At 42.7% G+C, this 17286-nt stretch overlaps 1 protein-coding gene across 5 annotated transcripts in view; it reads left to right on the plus strand.

The window, feature by feature from the left end:
* Nucleotides 1-7787: 7787 nt before the first annotated feature.
* LOC110535695 (SWI/SNF-related matrix-associated actin-dependent regulator of chromatin subfamily A containing DEAD/H box 1B) overlaps nt 7788-17286 on the plus strand; it is a 28081-nt gene continuing 18582 nt past the window's right edge. Inside the window, exons 1-9 of one of the 5 annotated variants that reach the window (XM_021620873.3) lie at nt 7788-8047; nt 8295-8387; nt 9631-9757; nt 9874-10021; nt 10144-10207; nt 10475-10566; nt 10737-10832; nt 10968-11046; nt 11182-11741. In XM_021620873.3, coding sequence (XP_021476548.3) covers nt 9914-10021; nt 10144-10207; nt 10475-10566; nt 10737-10832; nt 10968-11046; nt 11182-11741 — 999 coding nt within the window. In that variant the 5' untranslated portion in view covers nt 7788-8047; nt 8295-8387; nt 9631-9757; nt 9874-9913. Of the gene's footprint in view, nt 8388-9630; nt 9758-9873; nt 10022-10143; nt 10208-10474; nt 10618-10736; nt 10833-10967; nt 11047-11181; nt 11742-17286 lie in introns of all 5 variants that reach the window. The other 4 variants (XM_021620875.3, XM_036935469.2, XM_021620872.3 and 1 more) reach the window with 4 other exon arrangements.

Raw genomic sequence — 17286 nt, forward strand, 5'->3', positions numbered from 1 at the left:
AAATGCCATCACCTTGTTGTAAGATGAAAGGTAGAGAATAAAAGAAAAGCTTTTGGAAACCTATTGAGTTAGGGCCAGCGAAATCACATCACCAAAGATTTGCCTCCCCACAGCAAATGTTATATTGAACAATAACCCGTCGATTAGGAGCTGAGTCGGGCAGGTCTGAATAACATGTCTGGTCCTGGGTGAAGCTGCGCTGGAGCTGTTGGTATTGGATTAGAGCTAATGTGAGAAGCCCATCGGTGGGGGAGAATACTGATCAGGGTAGGTGTGGGGACTGGAGAAACCACACACCACAAACACAAGTCCATGGTGGTGAGTTTCTGTGACCCCTCTGTCAAAGGAACTCACCAGAACCAACTGTTAACATAAATGTACAAATACATATTTACATTGAGCTATTTGTGAACTTTTTGTGATGCGGTACTTAAAAGGCTTGGATTCAAAAAAAGAAAGAGTTAGCAGCCAGGCTTTTTATGTGATTTATATAACATGGTCTCTTACAGTATTAAACCTTTAATAAAGTGGTCATCCATTTTTCTTCCTCCTTTACAGCTAATTCTGAACCATTAATCCCAGGACAATTATATTAGCAAGCAGCAAGCAAGCTTAAGAGAAGCAATGGAGACCATTCAACCATTCTCTGAAGAAGATTGAAGTTACTGGCGGTAGCTTCGAGGTTAGAGAAGATTAGAGAAGTGGACCGGCCACCGGAGGCCAGCAGAAAACACGTCTGTGTCGTATCAATCAATAAAGTATTCTTGTTCTTCTTCAGTACACATAAAAATATAACTGCTCTCCCCCCGCCCCCCCCGACGGAGTCAGAGCCTAGAGAGCTGCAGCCTCACAGGATCTCAACTAACCCGGTAACTTCAATCACCTCAGGTTACCTGCCTCCTACCAGGGAACTCGGATTGCCACAGCACCTCTCTGATTTCTCCTGACAAATTGTCTTATCAGACTGCAGCCGATTGGGCGAATAAAAACATGACCTTTGCCTGGGCTCCCTGACATTCCTTCCGGCAGCCATCTTTGAGTACACTGATGGGGGAGATAAGGAGGATCAGTACAGCCACTGAAGTGGCTAACAAGGACCATTAGAGTCTTTTTCATGCATTCTGCTGGGGCTGGGGGCTGCTGGGTGGTGCTAACCTTTCAGATCGGCGGCGTCATTGTCCGGCATTAAAAGCAGGCGGCCATTGTGCTGTAAAGGTTCTCTGAGAGGAGGGTTAGGTAGGAGGAGGAGGAGGAGGAGGAGGAGGGGAGGTAGAGATAAGTGGCTCCTCCTTTCGGCCTCACGCTCGGCTGCCCCAAGAGGAACCGGGGACAGGCCAGGGACACAGTGGGGGCTTTGTGGCGACTTATCAGGAGTGACGGCCCAGTGCAGGGAGGAGTGAGAACCAGTGAATAGGGAAGGAGTGAGGGAAGGAGAGAGGGATGGAGGGTGGAAGGGAGGGTGGCGGTGGACTACGGACATAATGAGAAAAGAGAGGGGTGCGGAGAGGAGACTGGTAAGCCTGCTGGGCAAGCATGAGAAGAAGAAAAATGCTCCCCAAGATCACATTCCTATCCTGAGTGCACAGTCATGAGACAGAGAGGAAGAGGGAAGGAGGGAGAGAGGAGTAGACGTGGTAGAGAAAGAGAAACAGGGAGATGGTCAAGAGGAGATACACAATTTGGAGGTGGGGTGACTATGGGAGCTTTGGTTACACTAGAGAACTTCCGACATGTCTGTTAAGCTTCTTTTTTTTTGAGAGGGACAGTGATAACAGGGTGAATGTGTCTGTGCCACTTCCTCTCTGTGGTCTACTGGCAGGACACAATCACACCCAGGAACACGGACAAAGCTTTCACGTCCGCGTACACCAAAGACCAGTGTACGTTCACATGAACTTCACATGAACTTCACATGACTCAGGCTGAGGTTCAGTCTAATCGAGGGTGGCAGACACTGCAGCTTATAGAGCAATGTTTCCGCATTCGCAATTTGCTTTCACTGTAAACGCTGTATATGACGACTCAATTGGAAATTATCTTTCAAAACTGCAATGTTGGCTATTCTGCGTGCTGCCTTAGGGATAGAATCCTGGCCTCAGTGTCTTTCACAATGACCATTTTATTTGTCTATATTTTCTCAACCACAAAACTCCTTAATTAACAAGATGTAGAGTTTGGTAGTTAAGACTTGCCCAGGAAGAAAATGTATAACAACTTTATAGTTTTTTCGAATGTTACGACAGTATATTGTCGCAGAATTACTTTTGATCAAACCCTATGCCTAATCATGGCAAACATACAATGCTGTGACAGACTGTGTTATTTTTAGTAATGTTTTTGATGTGCAAAAAAAAATTGAAACAAACCTTTTTTTGTGCACATACAGAGGGGAATCACCTTAATATTCAATCATACTCATATTCAAGCAAGTTAGTGAGTTTGTATCCAGTCCTTCAGACAGACAGAGACAGTGGGACTGGGGAGAGACTGCTCCATGGCAACTGACCTGGCCTGGGTCTGGCGATAGCCTCCCAGTGGCCTGCTGGGGCCTTGCTGAGCGGGGTCATGTCAGACATCGGCCCCCGTGGCGTCAGCCCCTCTCTCCCACATATCCTCTGCCACTGCCTGTTGCTGCTGTCACCACCCCACCCCACCCCACCCATCCCCAACCCACGCCCCACCCATCCCCCGCTGGCTTGTCCCAACGCAGACACAAGCCCACCAGCCTACGCCAGTAAGGGGTTGCTCCCATCTTCATATTCCCATCTCAGCCATTTCACAGTCTGCAATCCGTAAAGCACAGAGGGCAAGGGACCCCACTAACGACTTTTTCATTCTCTCCCTGTCTGTCTGTGTGCCCCGGTGCCCCTCTCTCATGTTTCCTTTCCCAATAACATAAAAGAAGGAAAATATCATATTTTTTAATTTCCTCTCATTAAGATGTAACACTGAGGCGTAAGCCTGGGTTTATTTTACATTTGAGCTGTATAAGAAAGAAGGCGATAGTATAGGTTGCTAATATAAGAGCGGTCGACAAGAATGTGTAGCACAAATCGTATGTACATCCCCGATGTGTCTATAACAGTTTAAAAATTATGTGCATTCTCTCTGACATCGGGCAAATATTAGACATAGTTAATACATAGGGGGAGGACATATTCAGAAGAATTTGTAGAACACATCAAATCTGAATTGACAACAGGATATTGTTTGCTTTGGGGCATTTACTAGGGTAAGCATATAGAAAAATGCAACGCTATTAAAGTACTATACTGGGCATGTCTATGTAAGCGAGACTAAGCTTTGAGTTATATTATTTAAGTCAAGCCAGGGGATCAGTCATTCTGCCTCAGTGGATTGTGTTGGGTGCTCAGCACTACTCTGACAATCTCGGGAATTTGCTCATGCTGTTCTTTTCCAATGAGCAACATCAATGAATGATGACTAAACAAAACTGACCTCCTGGACTTGAGCTAAAAATGTAGCGTAGATGGGCTAAATTGAGAGAGCATCCCTTCTAGGAATAAAGATGTAGGCAGAGAGATTCCGTTGATCTAACTGTTGAGAGCCACAATGAATGTTCCGTAGACTGACAATGGTGTCTGTTGAAATTATGCGTGTAGTACATGTAAGTAATTCCGATTAGTTATGAGATAGTTGTGGTAGTTATAATGGTGACAGGTTGGGGGAAAGAGCATGATATCTCCTGGCAGTCCTTTCAAGATCATACCCAATTACAGATGATTGAACAATCACAGACACTAATGCACAATTCCACTAACACACTAATGGACGTTTTCAATATGCACTTTGCAGTTTGACTGGCACCTTTTCCTACGTGTGTGCATGCATATCCACGTTTGTTATGATTAGTTAATAAACCTAAGGTGTTTCCCCAAAACACCCACCCATTACACCCACCCACCCTCCTCTCTCCCCCCTGGGAATTCTCATAGTATATTAGCAGCAGAGCGACAACAAAGAGGAGACATGGTGAGGAGCGTCACATTCTCTTCCCACACTGCCTTTACCCTGGAGATGGGTTGATTCCATCTCCCCTCACTGGCTGCCACAGTGACCCAGTAGTACCCAGTGCCCCCTCCACTCAATGCACTCCCACCCCACCGTTTTAAATAAAGTCCCCAGTCTGTGCCACCCGGACCCGGCCTCACCGGGGTTTGACCCTAGCCTGCCACGGAGAGACACAGGGAACTCACCTCCCTTTCCCACATCTACTGGGTATGGAGGCAGAGAGAGAGATAGAGCGAAATTCACAGGACAGTTACCGTCCCTATTGATAACAGCTGGGTTTTACCCTTTATATTCTTACTTAATCATACCTTTCTAACTTTCATATTTTCATAAAGCAAGTCCATACCAGTATTCCATGTTGACATTCCACTAGGCACAGACGTAATTTCAATGTCAGGTTTTGATTTACATTTGTTTCAGTTGTTTCAGTCAACTAACGTGAATTCAACATGAAATCAACAAAACATTTCACCATGTCATTGGATTTAGGTTAAAAGTTGGGTAAAAAAAATGTTGATTACTTTTTGCAAATCCAATCAGTTTTCCACATTGATTGAACATCATCACATACATTTTGGGGGTTTGAAATGATGTGGAAGCAACATTCATTCAACCAGTTTTTGCCCAGTGGGATGACAACTCTAATAGAAGATTATAATAAAAAATATATAATAGGTACAGAGGTATGTTTACTACGCATGCGTGTGTTTTATCCATCACATGATGAATATATATGAAACTGTTGATGGAAATTATATACTGATATATACCATTACCATAATTAGTATTATGATCAATCCCATCATGAATATCATCACTCTGTCAGCTCTTGGGTTTTGGATGTAATAGTCAGAGGCAATGGTTACTTAGTGTTCTGATTATTTTTTTCTCTCCCAGTAAGGGGTTAGAAAGGGTGATATGCATTCTCAGAAGGGCGGTGGGTCAAATCCCAGACGTGTTGCCACGGAGATAAGGTGTTCCCTGCCGTCGTCGGGTCTCGGCCAAGTTGGGCGTCATGGCGACCGTATAGTGACAGACACAGTGACAAGTCCACTGGGATATATTGAGTCGACCTTGAAAAGTGCTTTCCCAACGGGATCCCCAATCTCAATGTGTACTCCATCTTTAGATGGGGTCTTATCATGTACACAATCACTGATCCAAACACTCTCTTCAAACCCCCATATTCATCTTCATCAACCACCTCCATGCTGACTCCCTGGCTACTCTTATCTCTGATCTGCATCTCTGTCCATCTCTACTGAAAAGCATTGGTGACTAGGAGGTAAAAGGTAAAACCATAAAGGATTCATACCTGCTAACAAGCAGTGGCTGCCAGCTCATGTAAATTTGTTGTTGTGCTTTCCCAGCTATTGTTTGAGGTGACAGTGGGAGCAATGAGGCATTCATCTCTTTTTAAAGAGCCAGACTTGAGTAGTGTTACTTAAAGTAAAAGTTGTAAACACAGAGAGAGAGACAGGGTGAGCGACTGTGAGTTCCTATGTGAGCCGAGAAACTGCAGGAAAACTTGAGCCATGGTTTGGCGTCCCACTGTGCGGGGTCAAGGCCCTGATCAGACTCCATGTCAGTGTGCCCATTGTCTTCATGGCAGTAGTGTAAAGTTATAGGGTCTCCATAGTGATGGGGAGAGGAGACAGGGTGGCGGCAGAATGGCGCTGCTGTGCTGACACAAGCCAAGACTGTACATTGTAATGCATCCAGTCAATGTTATGCTATAAGGGTATGTGCTTTTTCAACACATGAAACACCAATGCCCCTTAAACAGCATTGAATGGCCATAAAAGCAGGTTAGTATTTATTTACATCTAATCCTTGTGAACCATCAACCTGGTTAAAATAGTATGGTAAGTTGATGTTGAAAAGCAGTACATACAGTATGTTTTTTCTCCCAATGTTGGTGGATTGCAGTCGGCAGCATTTCAACCCATCAAGGTCTAAGAGTTGGAAAAACAACCGAATTGAATACAGGTGAATAGTTGCATCTCATGCAATGAACAGAGAGTGAACCTAAATAAATGTAGGCCTATACGTTGAGGTCTGTTCCATAGTGACGTGTTTTTGTGAGTAATCTTGATGATATTAATAAGAGTGGTTCACACCTGTAGATGTATGAGCCAAGAGAGTATCCACCCCAGCCCAAGGTAAGAGTATTTGTATGTGTTGCCCTCCTGTGGACACTACTGACATGAGGGTGGAGAAAAAAGTAGCTCTGTTATTACAGGGCGTGAGACCGTTATTATAGCTGTCACCGAGTGGACAGGCACAAATCTTTAGGGTTGGGCTGTATAACAATCCTTGTTAAATAATCTGTAATTATTGTATTATTTTAGCTAGCCAGTGATATAGTTAATTCCATATTGAAAACCTATGTTAAAATTGTTAGCAAATATTGAAACATGACAGATTAACATCAGCATTAAAAAAGTTTGACTATTTTTTAATCTCTGATGTGTTGGGATACATAGCGGCAGGTAGCCAGGTAAAAATATTTTTTTGTCGATGTGCCCTTGAGCAAGGCACTTAACTCGAATTTGCTTCAGGAGTGCTGTACTACCAACGATATCTATAACTAACCAAAGAAAGACCACAGTCTGTCGTTTCCAATGGAAACAAATTAGTCATAGCGGACAGAACAAGCAAGGAGGGGGGCAGAACCAACCTATGGGAGCATTTTAGCATGTATTTAGTCCCTGTGCCCAAGAACACTAAGGTAACCTGCCTAATTGACTACCGACCCGTAGCACTCACATCTGTAGCCATGAAGTGCTTTGAAAGGCTGGTCATGGCTCACATCAACACCATTATCCCAGAAACCCTAGGCCCTAAACATTTGCAAAGACTCCAGCCACCCTAGTCATAGACTGTTCTCTCGGCTACCGCAAGTGATACCGGAGCGCAAGTCTAGGTCCAAAAGGCTTCTTAACAGCTACCCCCAAGCCATACGACTCCTGAACAGCTAATCATTGCATTGCATTGCCCCCCCCCCCCCCCCCCCACCCCACCCCACCCCACCCCCTCTCTACCTAGACAAAAACTTAGTCCACTCTGTTCATAAAATATTCTAGTTTTGGGAACAGAAACATTTATTGAAATCAAACTTTTCGTTGATGAGAAAATGTGCAAAATGTCAGCTAAAATCCATCTTCTCTCACTGCCATATTTGGTAGTGAGAAGAAACACTAACCGGAGGCTTCACATTTATACATCCAGTGAAATATCTGTCTCATTGTTCTATCTGTGATAACGCATTTTTCTATTTGTGGATAGTTAACAAGAAGTAACATCCAATATTTAGATAGACCACAGTATTTAGTTTCCAATGGGAACAAATGAGTCATGGGGGGCAGAACAAGTGAGGAGGGAGGCAGAGCCAAGTGCGAGCTAGCGAGATCCTATTGGCGCGTTCTCTAAATTTCTGAATATTTTCGTTAGGGAACGCCTCTACTCTGTGAAGTGCGCCTGTGCAATAACTCAAACCTTCTTTGCACTCCTTCTAAACAACTCAATTTTTTAAAACTTTTGCAAAGGTTAAAGTTTACAAACCTTAGTCCACTCTGATCAAAACATATTCTAGTTTTGGAATGAGAAAACAGTATTGAGATCAAATGTTTCATCGATGACAAAATTTGCAGAATGTCGGCCAAAATCGATCTCGTTCCATCTTCTCCTACTGCCCGCCAGTGGGCTTCCTCTCACTACCATATTTGTTCGTGAGTGGAAACACCAAGCGGATGCTTCATATTGAAACATCCAGTGAAATATCTGTCTCATTGTTCTATCTGTGATAACATGGTGCCGGAAGTGTAAAGCCGGTTTCGGCTTTAGTATCTTTTTTTTCTTACTATTGGTCCATTCCTGAGTTATCTTGTCCAATAGATAGCGTTTTTATAGTCTTTCACCGCAGTGTGAGTTCGCGGGGGAAATAAGATGTTTTGTAGCTACAGTTTTAACTTGTATATCTAAATTAATAAACGCATTTTGAAATGTGTTATTGGTGAGTTTATCGTTAGATATTTTGAGTACTGACATACTTAAACTGTTGAGATCGGCTTTCAAACGAGTAACACGTGACTGGCTTGCTAGTTAACGGTATTCATACATTTCATGGTAATCGTAGCTAGCCAGCTTTCGATAGCCAGAATAAGGAATATTTTGTACCGAGACAAAGAGCTCACCTCGCTTGCGTGCTAGCTGTGTAACGTTTAGTACTTGCCGTTTGAAAATGAGTCTCTTTAATTTAGAGCGGTTTCGTTTTGACAAGAATAAACCGACATCAAACCAGGACAAATACAGCGGTTCCGTATGTCCAGAGTCGGGAAAGGAGAATAAACCAGGTATGATTTGCTCGATGACAGTAGCCACTAGCCAGCCATCATTAATGTAACGTTAGCTAACATCCACCCCTGTAACAACGGTTTTTATAACGCATAGTTATATCCGTGGGGATAATCTTTGCTGATACTGACTGTTGACATCTAGCTAGCTAACGTTGGCTGTTTGACAGGTGACAGCTACTGACTTGCTTGGTCGCCTTAATAGCCAACAACACTAACTAGACAGCTAGCTAGCTAGCGTTATCAGTGGCTTTCTCTGGGCGTCAGTTAACAGTCACGTTAGCTAGATATATGGCTACCGTTAGCTAATTAAACGATGTTTTTGGTGGGGAACGGGTAGCTAACAACAACAGCATACCTAGGCTACGGGCCTCGCTTTAAATCAGTCCCGAGATCCCAGCGAAAATCCGGTTTTCATTTATCTTACTTCCATGTATCTGCATATCCAGCCTTAGATGTATCCTCACAGTGAAGTGTATTTTATTTATTTATTTTTTTACCGTTTTATTTTCAGGACAACGAAGGCTACAATTAGAACACAAAACCATTGTACATAAACGGTTGCATTCATGAGTTTCATTGACAAATGTCAATCATTTTAAAAAAAGGTCTGCCAAAGCAAAAACCTGAAAGAATTTATATGAATGCTGTAAGTACAGACATTTTTGCTCACTGGGAAATGAATATCCAACTAGTCAGTGACAACTGTTTTGAGTTTGTGACCTCAACTATGTGAGCTTTTTACAGATATTATAGACCTGGCATTTTCTGTGATACAGACATGTATGTTTTTAAATTCCCAACCCCGGGCCACTTCAGTATCCGCCCTTGTCTCACAGATACTGCTCTAGCGCAGCCCCCAAGCGTAGCTTAGTGGTTAGGGTGTTGGACTAGTAACCGAAAGGTTGCAAGATCGAATCCCCGAGCTGACAAGGTACACATCTGTAGTTTTTCCCCTGAACAAGGCAGTTAACCCACTGTTCCTAGGCCGTCATCGAAAATAAGAATTTGTTCTTAACTGACTTGCCTAGTTAAATAAAGGTAAAATAAAATAATTTTAAAAATCAGACTATTGGTTGGTATCTACAGATGCTGGAGAAAAACAAATCCAATGGTACGGCCCAGAAATCTGTAGCTCAAACACACAGTGCTTTTAAAAGGGGTTAGAATTCCAAAACACACTCACTGGGGTAATAAAATGATTGCTAAACTGTCTTTGACCATATGTCTATGGCACATACAGCCCGAGTAACAACACCTGTATCCAACCTTGGAAAACCTGGGCGGGGAGTAGTATTTGAAGATGTCATCAGTGACTCTGACGATTTGGCAAGTGACTCGAGAAGTGATAAATTAACACAAAGGGTGACGTAAGTAGCGCTGAAATATCTAGACTTATATATTCCCCTTGACTTCCTTCAAGGTATAGCGAATTCCATAAAGTGTAGCCTATGCCAGTCTAATTTTGTAGTTCTTTCTATTTCAGGGAACCTGTAAAGGAATCACTGAAGCGAGAGGTAAGAGAGATGACTGAGACATCTGATAAGGAAGACAAAATGGACAAGGATCTGGAAGAGAGACTGGCCAAACTGCAGGAAATCTTCCCTCAAAGAGACGGGAAGGAGCTGCTGGAGGTAATGTCATAGTCTCTTATGTCACAAGCTATAGTATAGTCTCTCAAAGATGGCTGCTGCTCAGTTTCTGTGGATACACATATATATATATATATATATGTTTAACTTTGCGTTATTTTCAGGTGATTAAAAGCACAAGCACTTTGGATGGTGCCGTAGCCTCATGCCTGATGTTTGGTGACAAAGGTATCTTTCATTTACTAACATCATAGACAGCAGGTTGCAGCCTGTCCCTACCGCACCCCCAAACACAGCTTGACCAGTGGTTTCCATGGTTATGCCATGTTTTCTTCCGCTCATGACAACATAGCCTGGACCTCATTGTAATGATGGTTATAGGGCTTTGCCTGCCATTGGTAAAACATGAAGAAGGAAAAAAAGGACCAAACCAGAAGTTGGCTTGGTCATCTGGCATGTGTATCTCCCCACACATTGACACAATTGTTTGTCCAGACTCAACGCGAAAGAGGAAACAGGATGGCTCCAGCAGTTCCCAAGACAGCGACGTGGTTCCACAGCCCAGTAAGAAGAGGAGATTGTCTCTGGTAAGACTGGGACTAGCAACCAAACAGGCCTGAACTTGACCATTAAGAAAAGTGTGTTTTTGTTTCAAAACATTTTGCTACGGTGTGCACTAATAAAAACACCCCAGGCAGTCACTGTGCTGTTGCATCTTCTTGGCAATATTAACCTTCACTGCGGTCTGATCTTCCAGCCTGAAGACTCTGAGGAGGGAGCAGAGCCCAGCTGGGAGAGACGGGAGGCCATGGTCAGGAAACTGCAGAGGAAGTTCCCCGACCAGGATAAGGAGGTGAGAAGGACTGTTGTCAGACGTTGACAGGGCAGCCACATACACCTCGGTAGAGACATGATCATGACACTCCAAGTGAGAGAATCCACATCTTAATGAAGAGTGTTTTATTCTACCCCGTCTGTCACTCTCTAGGAACTGAGGTCCGTGCTCCAGGAACATGAGTGGAATGTGGATAACGCCCTGGAGGTGCTGCGCATGTTCTCGGACACAGGTGAGATGACACTGTCCTCACCCATTTGAAACATCACTGATAATGTGCTGCTACAACCACTATATACTATATTTATTTGTACTGTACTCGTTATATTCCTCACTGTGCCCTTTTTTACTGATTCTTCTACTGAAGATGAAGACTCTAGTGCACCTGAAGTATCCAGCTCCCCTGAAGTCAAGCAAAAGGAACTGAATGCCAAGAGTAATGCCAAACCAAGCAAAGCAAAGAGTGATGCCAAGCCGAGCAGAGACCGCTGGGAGTCTAAGGATAGCAAGGAGGAGGCCAGGCGAAGCAATGCTTCCGCTCTGAAATGGCTGTTCAAGAAACCTGCACCTGAATCTAGGCCTAACTCCTCGTCCTCCTCTTCGACTTCTACCAGCCAGAAGCTCTCCAACGGGACCAGCGTGGCTAAGAAGGAGGCTTCGGAGAGGAAGAGGAAGGTTCGCGCCTCATACGAAAGGGCCAGCAGCTCGGAGGATGAGGACACAGAAGGGGCCAGCAGTGAGTTTGAGGGCGAGGACGACGAGCTAGATTTTGTGGCGGATGACGCGGGCACATCCACGCTCAAAGGCCAGATCCTGAGCTTCTTCCAGGAGGCCTCGCTGGATGAGCTGTCCCTCATCGCCGGCTGCTCGTTGAAGAAGGCCCAGAAGATTGTGGAGCTACGGCCCTTTGCTGTTTGGCAGGACCTGGTGAGTAAAAGAAACCTACCCGTACGAAAAATGTAAGCATGCATGACTAAGTCACTTTGTATAAAAGCGTCTGTTAAATGGCATACGTCATGTATTATGTAAGAGAGCAATCTCGGTTGTGTCACTGCCAGCTGTGTTGCACAGTGGGTCTGCTCCTCCACAAGGTAAACCCAGCAGGTTAGAACAAGATGAGGTTCTTTTAAACATGGAAACTGCAGGGAGGAATGAAGGCACAACCGGTGTTAGTTGATTTTGAAGAGTGTCGGTGCCTTGAATGGTACATTCAGAGAGCGTATGTATGTGTGTGTGTTACTTTCACTGCTGCTGGGATGCGTTACATCCTCAGTTTTTTTAAAGGGAATGTTTGAGAACTTTAATTATAGAGATGCTAGAGATAGTCTATCAAATTTAAAGTGTTGAGTGACCACAGATCCACCCCCCCCCCCCCCTCTCTCTCTCTCTCTCTGAGATCTTTTTTCCTCTCCATTAACATTATCACTGAAAATAACTGTAGTCTATATCTTCTCAATCTAGATGTGTTAATAAAATATCACAGCTTGGTATCTTTCTGGTCACGCTCCCCTGTAAAAATAAAAGCGTGGTAGAAATGTTACCTACTGGAACAAAGAACTAGTTAGATTTTTGGTCCAAAACACCCCAGCAGCCATCTGGAGTCGCATGGCCTGTCGTGAGCAGAACTCTTTGGCTTGCGTCCCAAAAGGCACCCTTTTCCTTATATAGTGCACTACTTTTGACCAGGACCCATATGGTTCAAGGGAAACATCTTGCACTATATTTTTTATTTAACCTTTATTTCACTAGGCAAGTCAGTTAAGAACAAATTCTTATTTACAATGACGGCATACTCCGGCCAAACCCGGACAACGCTGAGCCAATTGTGCCTCACCCTATGGGACTCCCAATCACGGCCAGACGTGACGCAGCCTGGATTTGAACCAGGGGCTGCAGTGACGCCTGTTGCACTGAGATCAATCAATCAATCAAATTTATTTTATATAGCCCTTCGTACATCAGCTGATATCTCAAAGTGCTGTACAGAAACCCAGCCTAAAACCCCAAACAGCAAGCAATGCAGGTGAAGAAGCACGGTGGCTAGGAAAAACTCCCTAGAAAGGCCAAAACCTAGGAAGAAACCTAGAGAGGAACCAGGCTATGTGGGGTGGCCAGTCCTCTTCTGGCTGTGCCGGGTGGAGATTATAACAAAACATGGTCAAGATGTTCAAATGTTCATAAATGACCAGCATGGTCGAATAATAATAAGGCAGAATAGTTGAAACTGGAGCTACCCATTGAGATGCAGTGAGATGCAGTGCCTTAGACCGCTGTGTCACTCAGAGCCTATATAGGGAATAGTATGCCATTTTCCACCGCTTATCCATTGCAAGAGTGTCATTACAGAGTAAACAACACTCTCATTCCTTCAAGTGCTGAATACAGCCGACGGCTTACTAATGTGTATTGATTTCATGTTGAAGTGTATTTATCCTATGCCAGTGGTTCCCAAACTTTTTATAGTTCTGTATCCCTTCAAACATTCAACTTCCAGCCGCGTACCCCCTCTAGCACCAGGGTCAGCGCACTCTCAAATGTTGTTTTTTGCCGTCATTGTAAGCCTGCCACACACGCACTATACAATACATTTATTAAACATAAGAATGAGTGTGAGATTGTTAGATATTACTGCATGGTCGGAGCTAGAAGCACAAGCATTTTGCTACACTCGCATTAACGTCTGCTAACCTGCTAACATCTGTGACCAATAAAATTTGATTTGAGATATAAATTATCTAGAAAATATAATGGACCTATATTTTGTCATCCTAATTTTGTCCATTCTAACGTTTGAACAGATTATGATAGACTTGAGGTTTGGACCATTGACTTTCTTTAGATGATTGTCTACACAATTAACATTATTTTACCCACGGCAACCTGCCTAAATTATTACCGCCCTGTAGCACTCAGGTCGGTAGCCATGAAATGCTTTGATAGGCTGGTCATGGCGCACATAAACAGCATCCTCCCGGATACCCGAGACACTCCATTTCGCATACCGCCCCAAAAGATCCACAGATGACGCAATCTTAATCGTACTCCACACTGCCCTTTCCCACCTGGACAAAAGGAACACCTACAGTGGTTCCTCCTTTAAAAGTTGCGTCATACTGCAGCACACCTTGCATGCAATGTTCTGTGGCACGTAATTTAATTCTCAGCCATTTCTTTTCTTTTACTGCAAGTTATTGCTAGTTTGACCATCAGAGGGCACCTTTGAGAAGCATTTGATAGTATTCCGTATTGGCATTACCAGAGAAGTTAAAACCTTTTTTTGTAATAACATGGGATTGATTTTAAGAAATTTGGCTCAATCAAATTAATTAATATTATGGTGTTTCTATTCAGAGAAAAACAAAACCCTCAGGGTTTCCATTAGGATGGAATGGAAAATATGGCGCTGTACAACGTAATTCTCGGGAGTAGGCTACAGGATTGGCACGTTCTAAATTGTTTGCCTTCATAACACAACATTGTTCCAATATTTCTGTAAATCAGTGATAATTATTCCCATAGTAATTAGTTATGGATCCATAACTAAATCAACATCTGCATTTTGAAAGTGTTTTTTTTTTCTCCATTATTTTATTAATGAAATGTGTTTATTTGTTTATTAGGCCACTGTGCAGTCTACAATACATAAACTTGGGAAAGTGCCTAATTCCTTACATAAGGGAGAGCAGGCCATGTCTGTACTATAGAATGCGGGGCACGCTGGAGACCGGTGTTATATCATAGTTCTGATGTCTTCACTATTATTCTCCAAATCCTGGAATGAGTAGGTGTGTCAAAACTTTTGGCTGGTACTTGCTTAAGTAATTTGATGAATGGTGTTTCTATTCAATGATACATGAAAAACCCTCTGAGTTTCCGTTAGGATGGAACAGAAAATATGGCACTCTACAACGTGACACTCATAAATTCAGAGCATTGTCAGTTTGTAAATTCAGACCGTTTCGCTCTCGGAGCACACACTGAACTTTCGGGCCGACAAGAACGGTTGATTTGAGCGTTCTGGCCTTACAACGGCAGTCAAGCACCCAAGCCAACGCTGGCCAGCTTGCTAGCTATTTCCAGACACAAATGAGACCACGCAGACCATTTTACTCGCCCTAGCTGAGCTGGTTAGGCAGTTTTCATGTTATCCAGAGCGTTGGTAACTGTGCTGGAAACAATTTAATTATGCTTTTTTCCCCGACGTTTACTGACACCGGCCATATTCAACGGGTGTTGAGTGCTCAAATGTATTATTCTGCGCTCTGGTACACTCAGACGAGAGTGCTCTGAAATCCATGTAGATAGTAGTCTGGACACATGATATCCATGTCGATAGTAGGCTGGACCAGTTTCAGAATTTGACCATATTTCCCAGCTGCTTGCTGTCGTTTTGAAGTAATCGTGAAAAAACAGGCCTTATTTTAGTGCATTTTTTAGTGCATTTTTCAGCTCCTGTTAGTTCTATTGAGCACCGTGGCACCAACTCACCTTCCGAACGTTCTATTCCCAGCTTATTGTTCAACGTCACAATGCCTGCTTCGCTAATGTTGGCAATGAGACCTGCTCACATTGTTTTATAGTTAAAATGTAAACCACAACAAAATAATATTGGAACTCTGCGGTCTTCCCATTGTTGCCTATGGGGGAAATGTAGGCATGTCTGTCTATTTGGGCAAATATCTCACAATGTGTATTTAGATTTTTTTTCAAGTCGGGCATCATTTTAATCAGGAGAATCTCCTCTTTGTAAGTCTGGGCAGTGAGCTCGTTTGTCATCGATCGCTGAACCAGAAATAGTAAAGTTTTTATTTTTCCCTACTTTCTTATTACGCAGACATAAGCGCAGTTGACACCATCGAGGTGCGGATATTTACTTTCTCCAGTTTCGTCCGACGAACAGATTGTAGTGGTAAAATAAAAAGGGGATACATTTTTTTTTGTGCCATTTAGGCGAAATAGAATTCTAAGCATCACTCCAGTCAAAACAGGCTCTGCGAATGTTCAATTCCATTCATTTGCTATGGGCTCGAGCTAGTGTTCCAGCTTAGCCAACGTTTTTAAGCCGTTCTTCAGCCTCGGGTGAATTTTGACTCGTTCTATTGTCAAGCCTATAGATAGCCAGAGCGAATTTATGAAAGCATCCGAATGTCCATTGAGAAAGCACAACGACTATACCATTTAGCCAAGCTAAGAATGACTGGAATAATCAAGTCAATAAATGTTGGGTAGTTTTGCCTATAGTTAATATACTGGCAAGTTTGTTGTATAACTACTAACGTTAGGTAGCTAGCTAACATACCGGTACATACTGTTGTAATGATATGCTATGTAGTTCGTAAGGACAGCGTAGCTATCAAATATAACGCGTAAGGTAACTTATTTGAACAGTCATTACTTTATGACATTGAGTAGCAAGCTACCCCTTGGTCATTAGGGCAAATCTGGTCTGTGATAGTAAAGGTTGAATAGTCTCTATTGTTCAGCTATTAGCCCTCCTCCCCAACTTGCAACAAATTGTTGTTGTTCCCTTTTTTTAATTTTTAATTTGTTTTTTATTAATTTCAAATCAATACATAAAGCACATGAGGGAACACAAGTATACATAGATTACAAACAATAGACAATCGAGCTAGGGGGTACAATATCACATTACAATTACACAAGGACCTTAAGGGACATGCATATACTTACAATTCTAACAGCTTTTTTGTTAGTAGAGCATTTAACTGTATTAAAATACAGTTCAATTTCTTTTTGTAGGGTACGAAAATGTGGTTTTCTGTTTGTAAATTTACATTTGTGTATATGAAATTTGGCCAAAAGAATAATGAAATGAATTACATAAAAATGATTCCGCTTATTTCTATTGTATGTAAATAATCCAAACAGTACATCTCTCCACAATAGTGTAAAATCTTCATAAATGTGTTCAATTATAAACCTACTGATGTCTTGCCACAGTTTTCTTACATGCATACAATGCCAAAAAAGATGCACAACTGTTTCTGGGTGGTCATTACAAAAGGAGCAATTTGAGTTGATGTTTTCCTTAAACTTCTTCATATAGTGGTTGGCAGGATAATATTTATGAATAATTTTAAAGGAAACTTCCTTAATTTTGTTAACAAGTAGGTATGTGTGTGGCAACATCCAAACTTTTTTCCAACAGATATTCTCAATAAATCCATTCCAATAAGGCATGACATAAGGTCGTACAACATCCTGCTGAAACAAGGTTCGTATCGCTCTGTTGTTGAATGGACCAAAAGAGAAACAAATCTTTCCTACTGATGAGTCAACAGGGTCAACAGAAGGTAGGCCCTGAGGGTCAGGTCTTGACAGGTTCCTGAATAACATAGCAACACCTGAAGGAATGGCATCTAAAACAATTGCAAAATCTTTAGGTGTTACAGGGACCTTATAAAGTGATAAGAATTATTTATAACTGAGTAAAAGACCCTCTGCATTTTCA

Source organism: Oncorhynchus mykiss, chromosome 11, assembly GCF_057628025.1.
Source record: "Oncorhynchus mykiss isolate SJ-2025 chromosome 11, ASM5762802v1, whole genome shotgun sequence".
Lineage (NCBI taxonomy): Eukaryota > Metazoa > Chordata > Actinopteri > Salmoniformes > Salmonidae > Oncorhynchus > Oncorhynchus mykiss.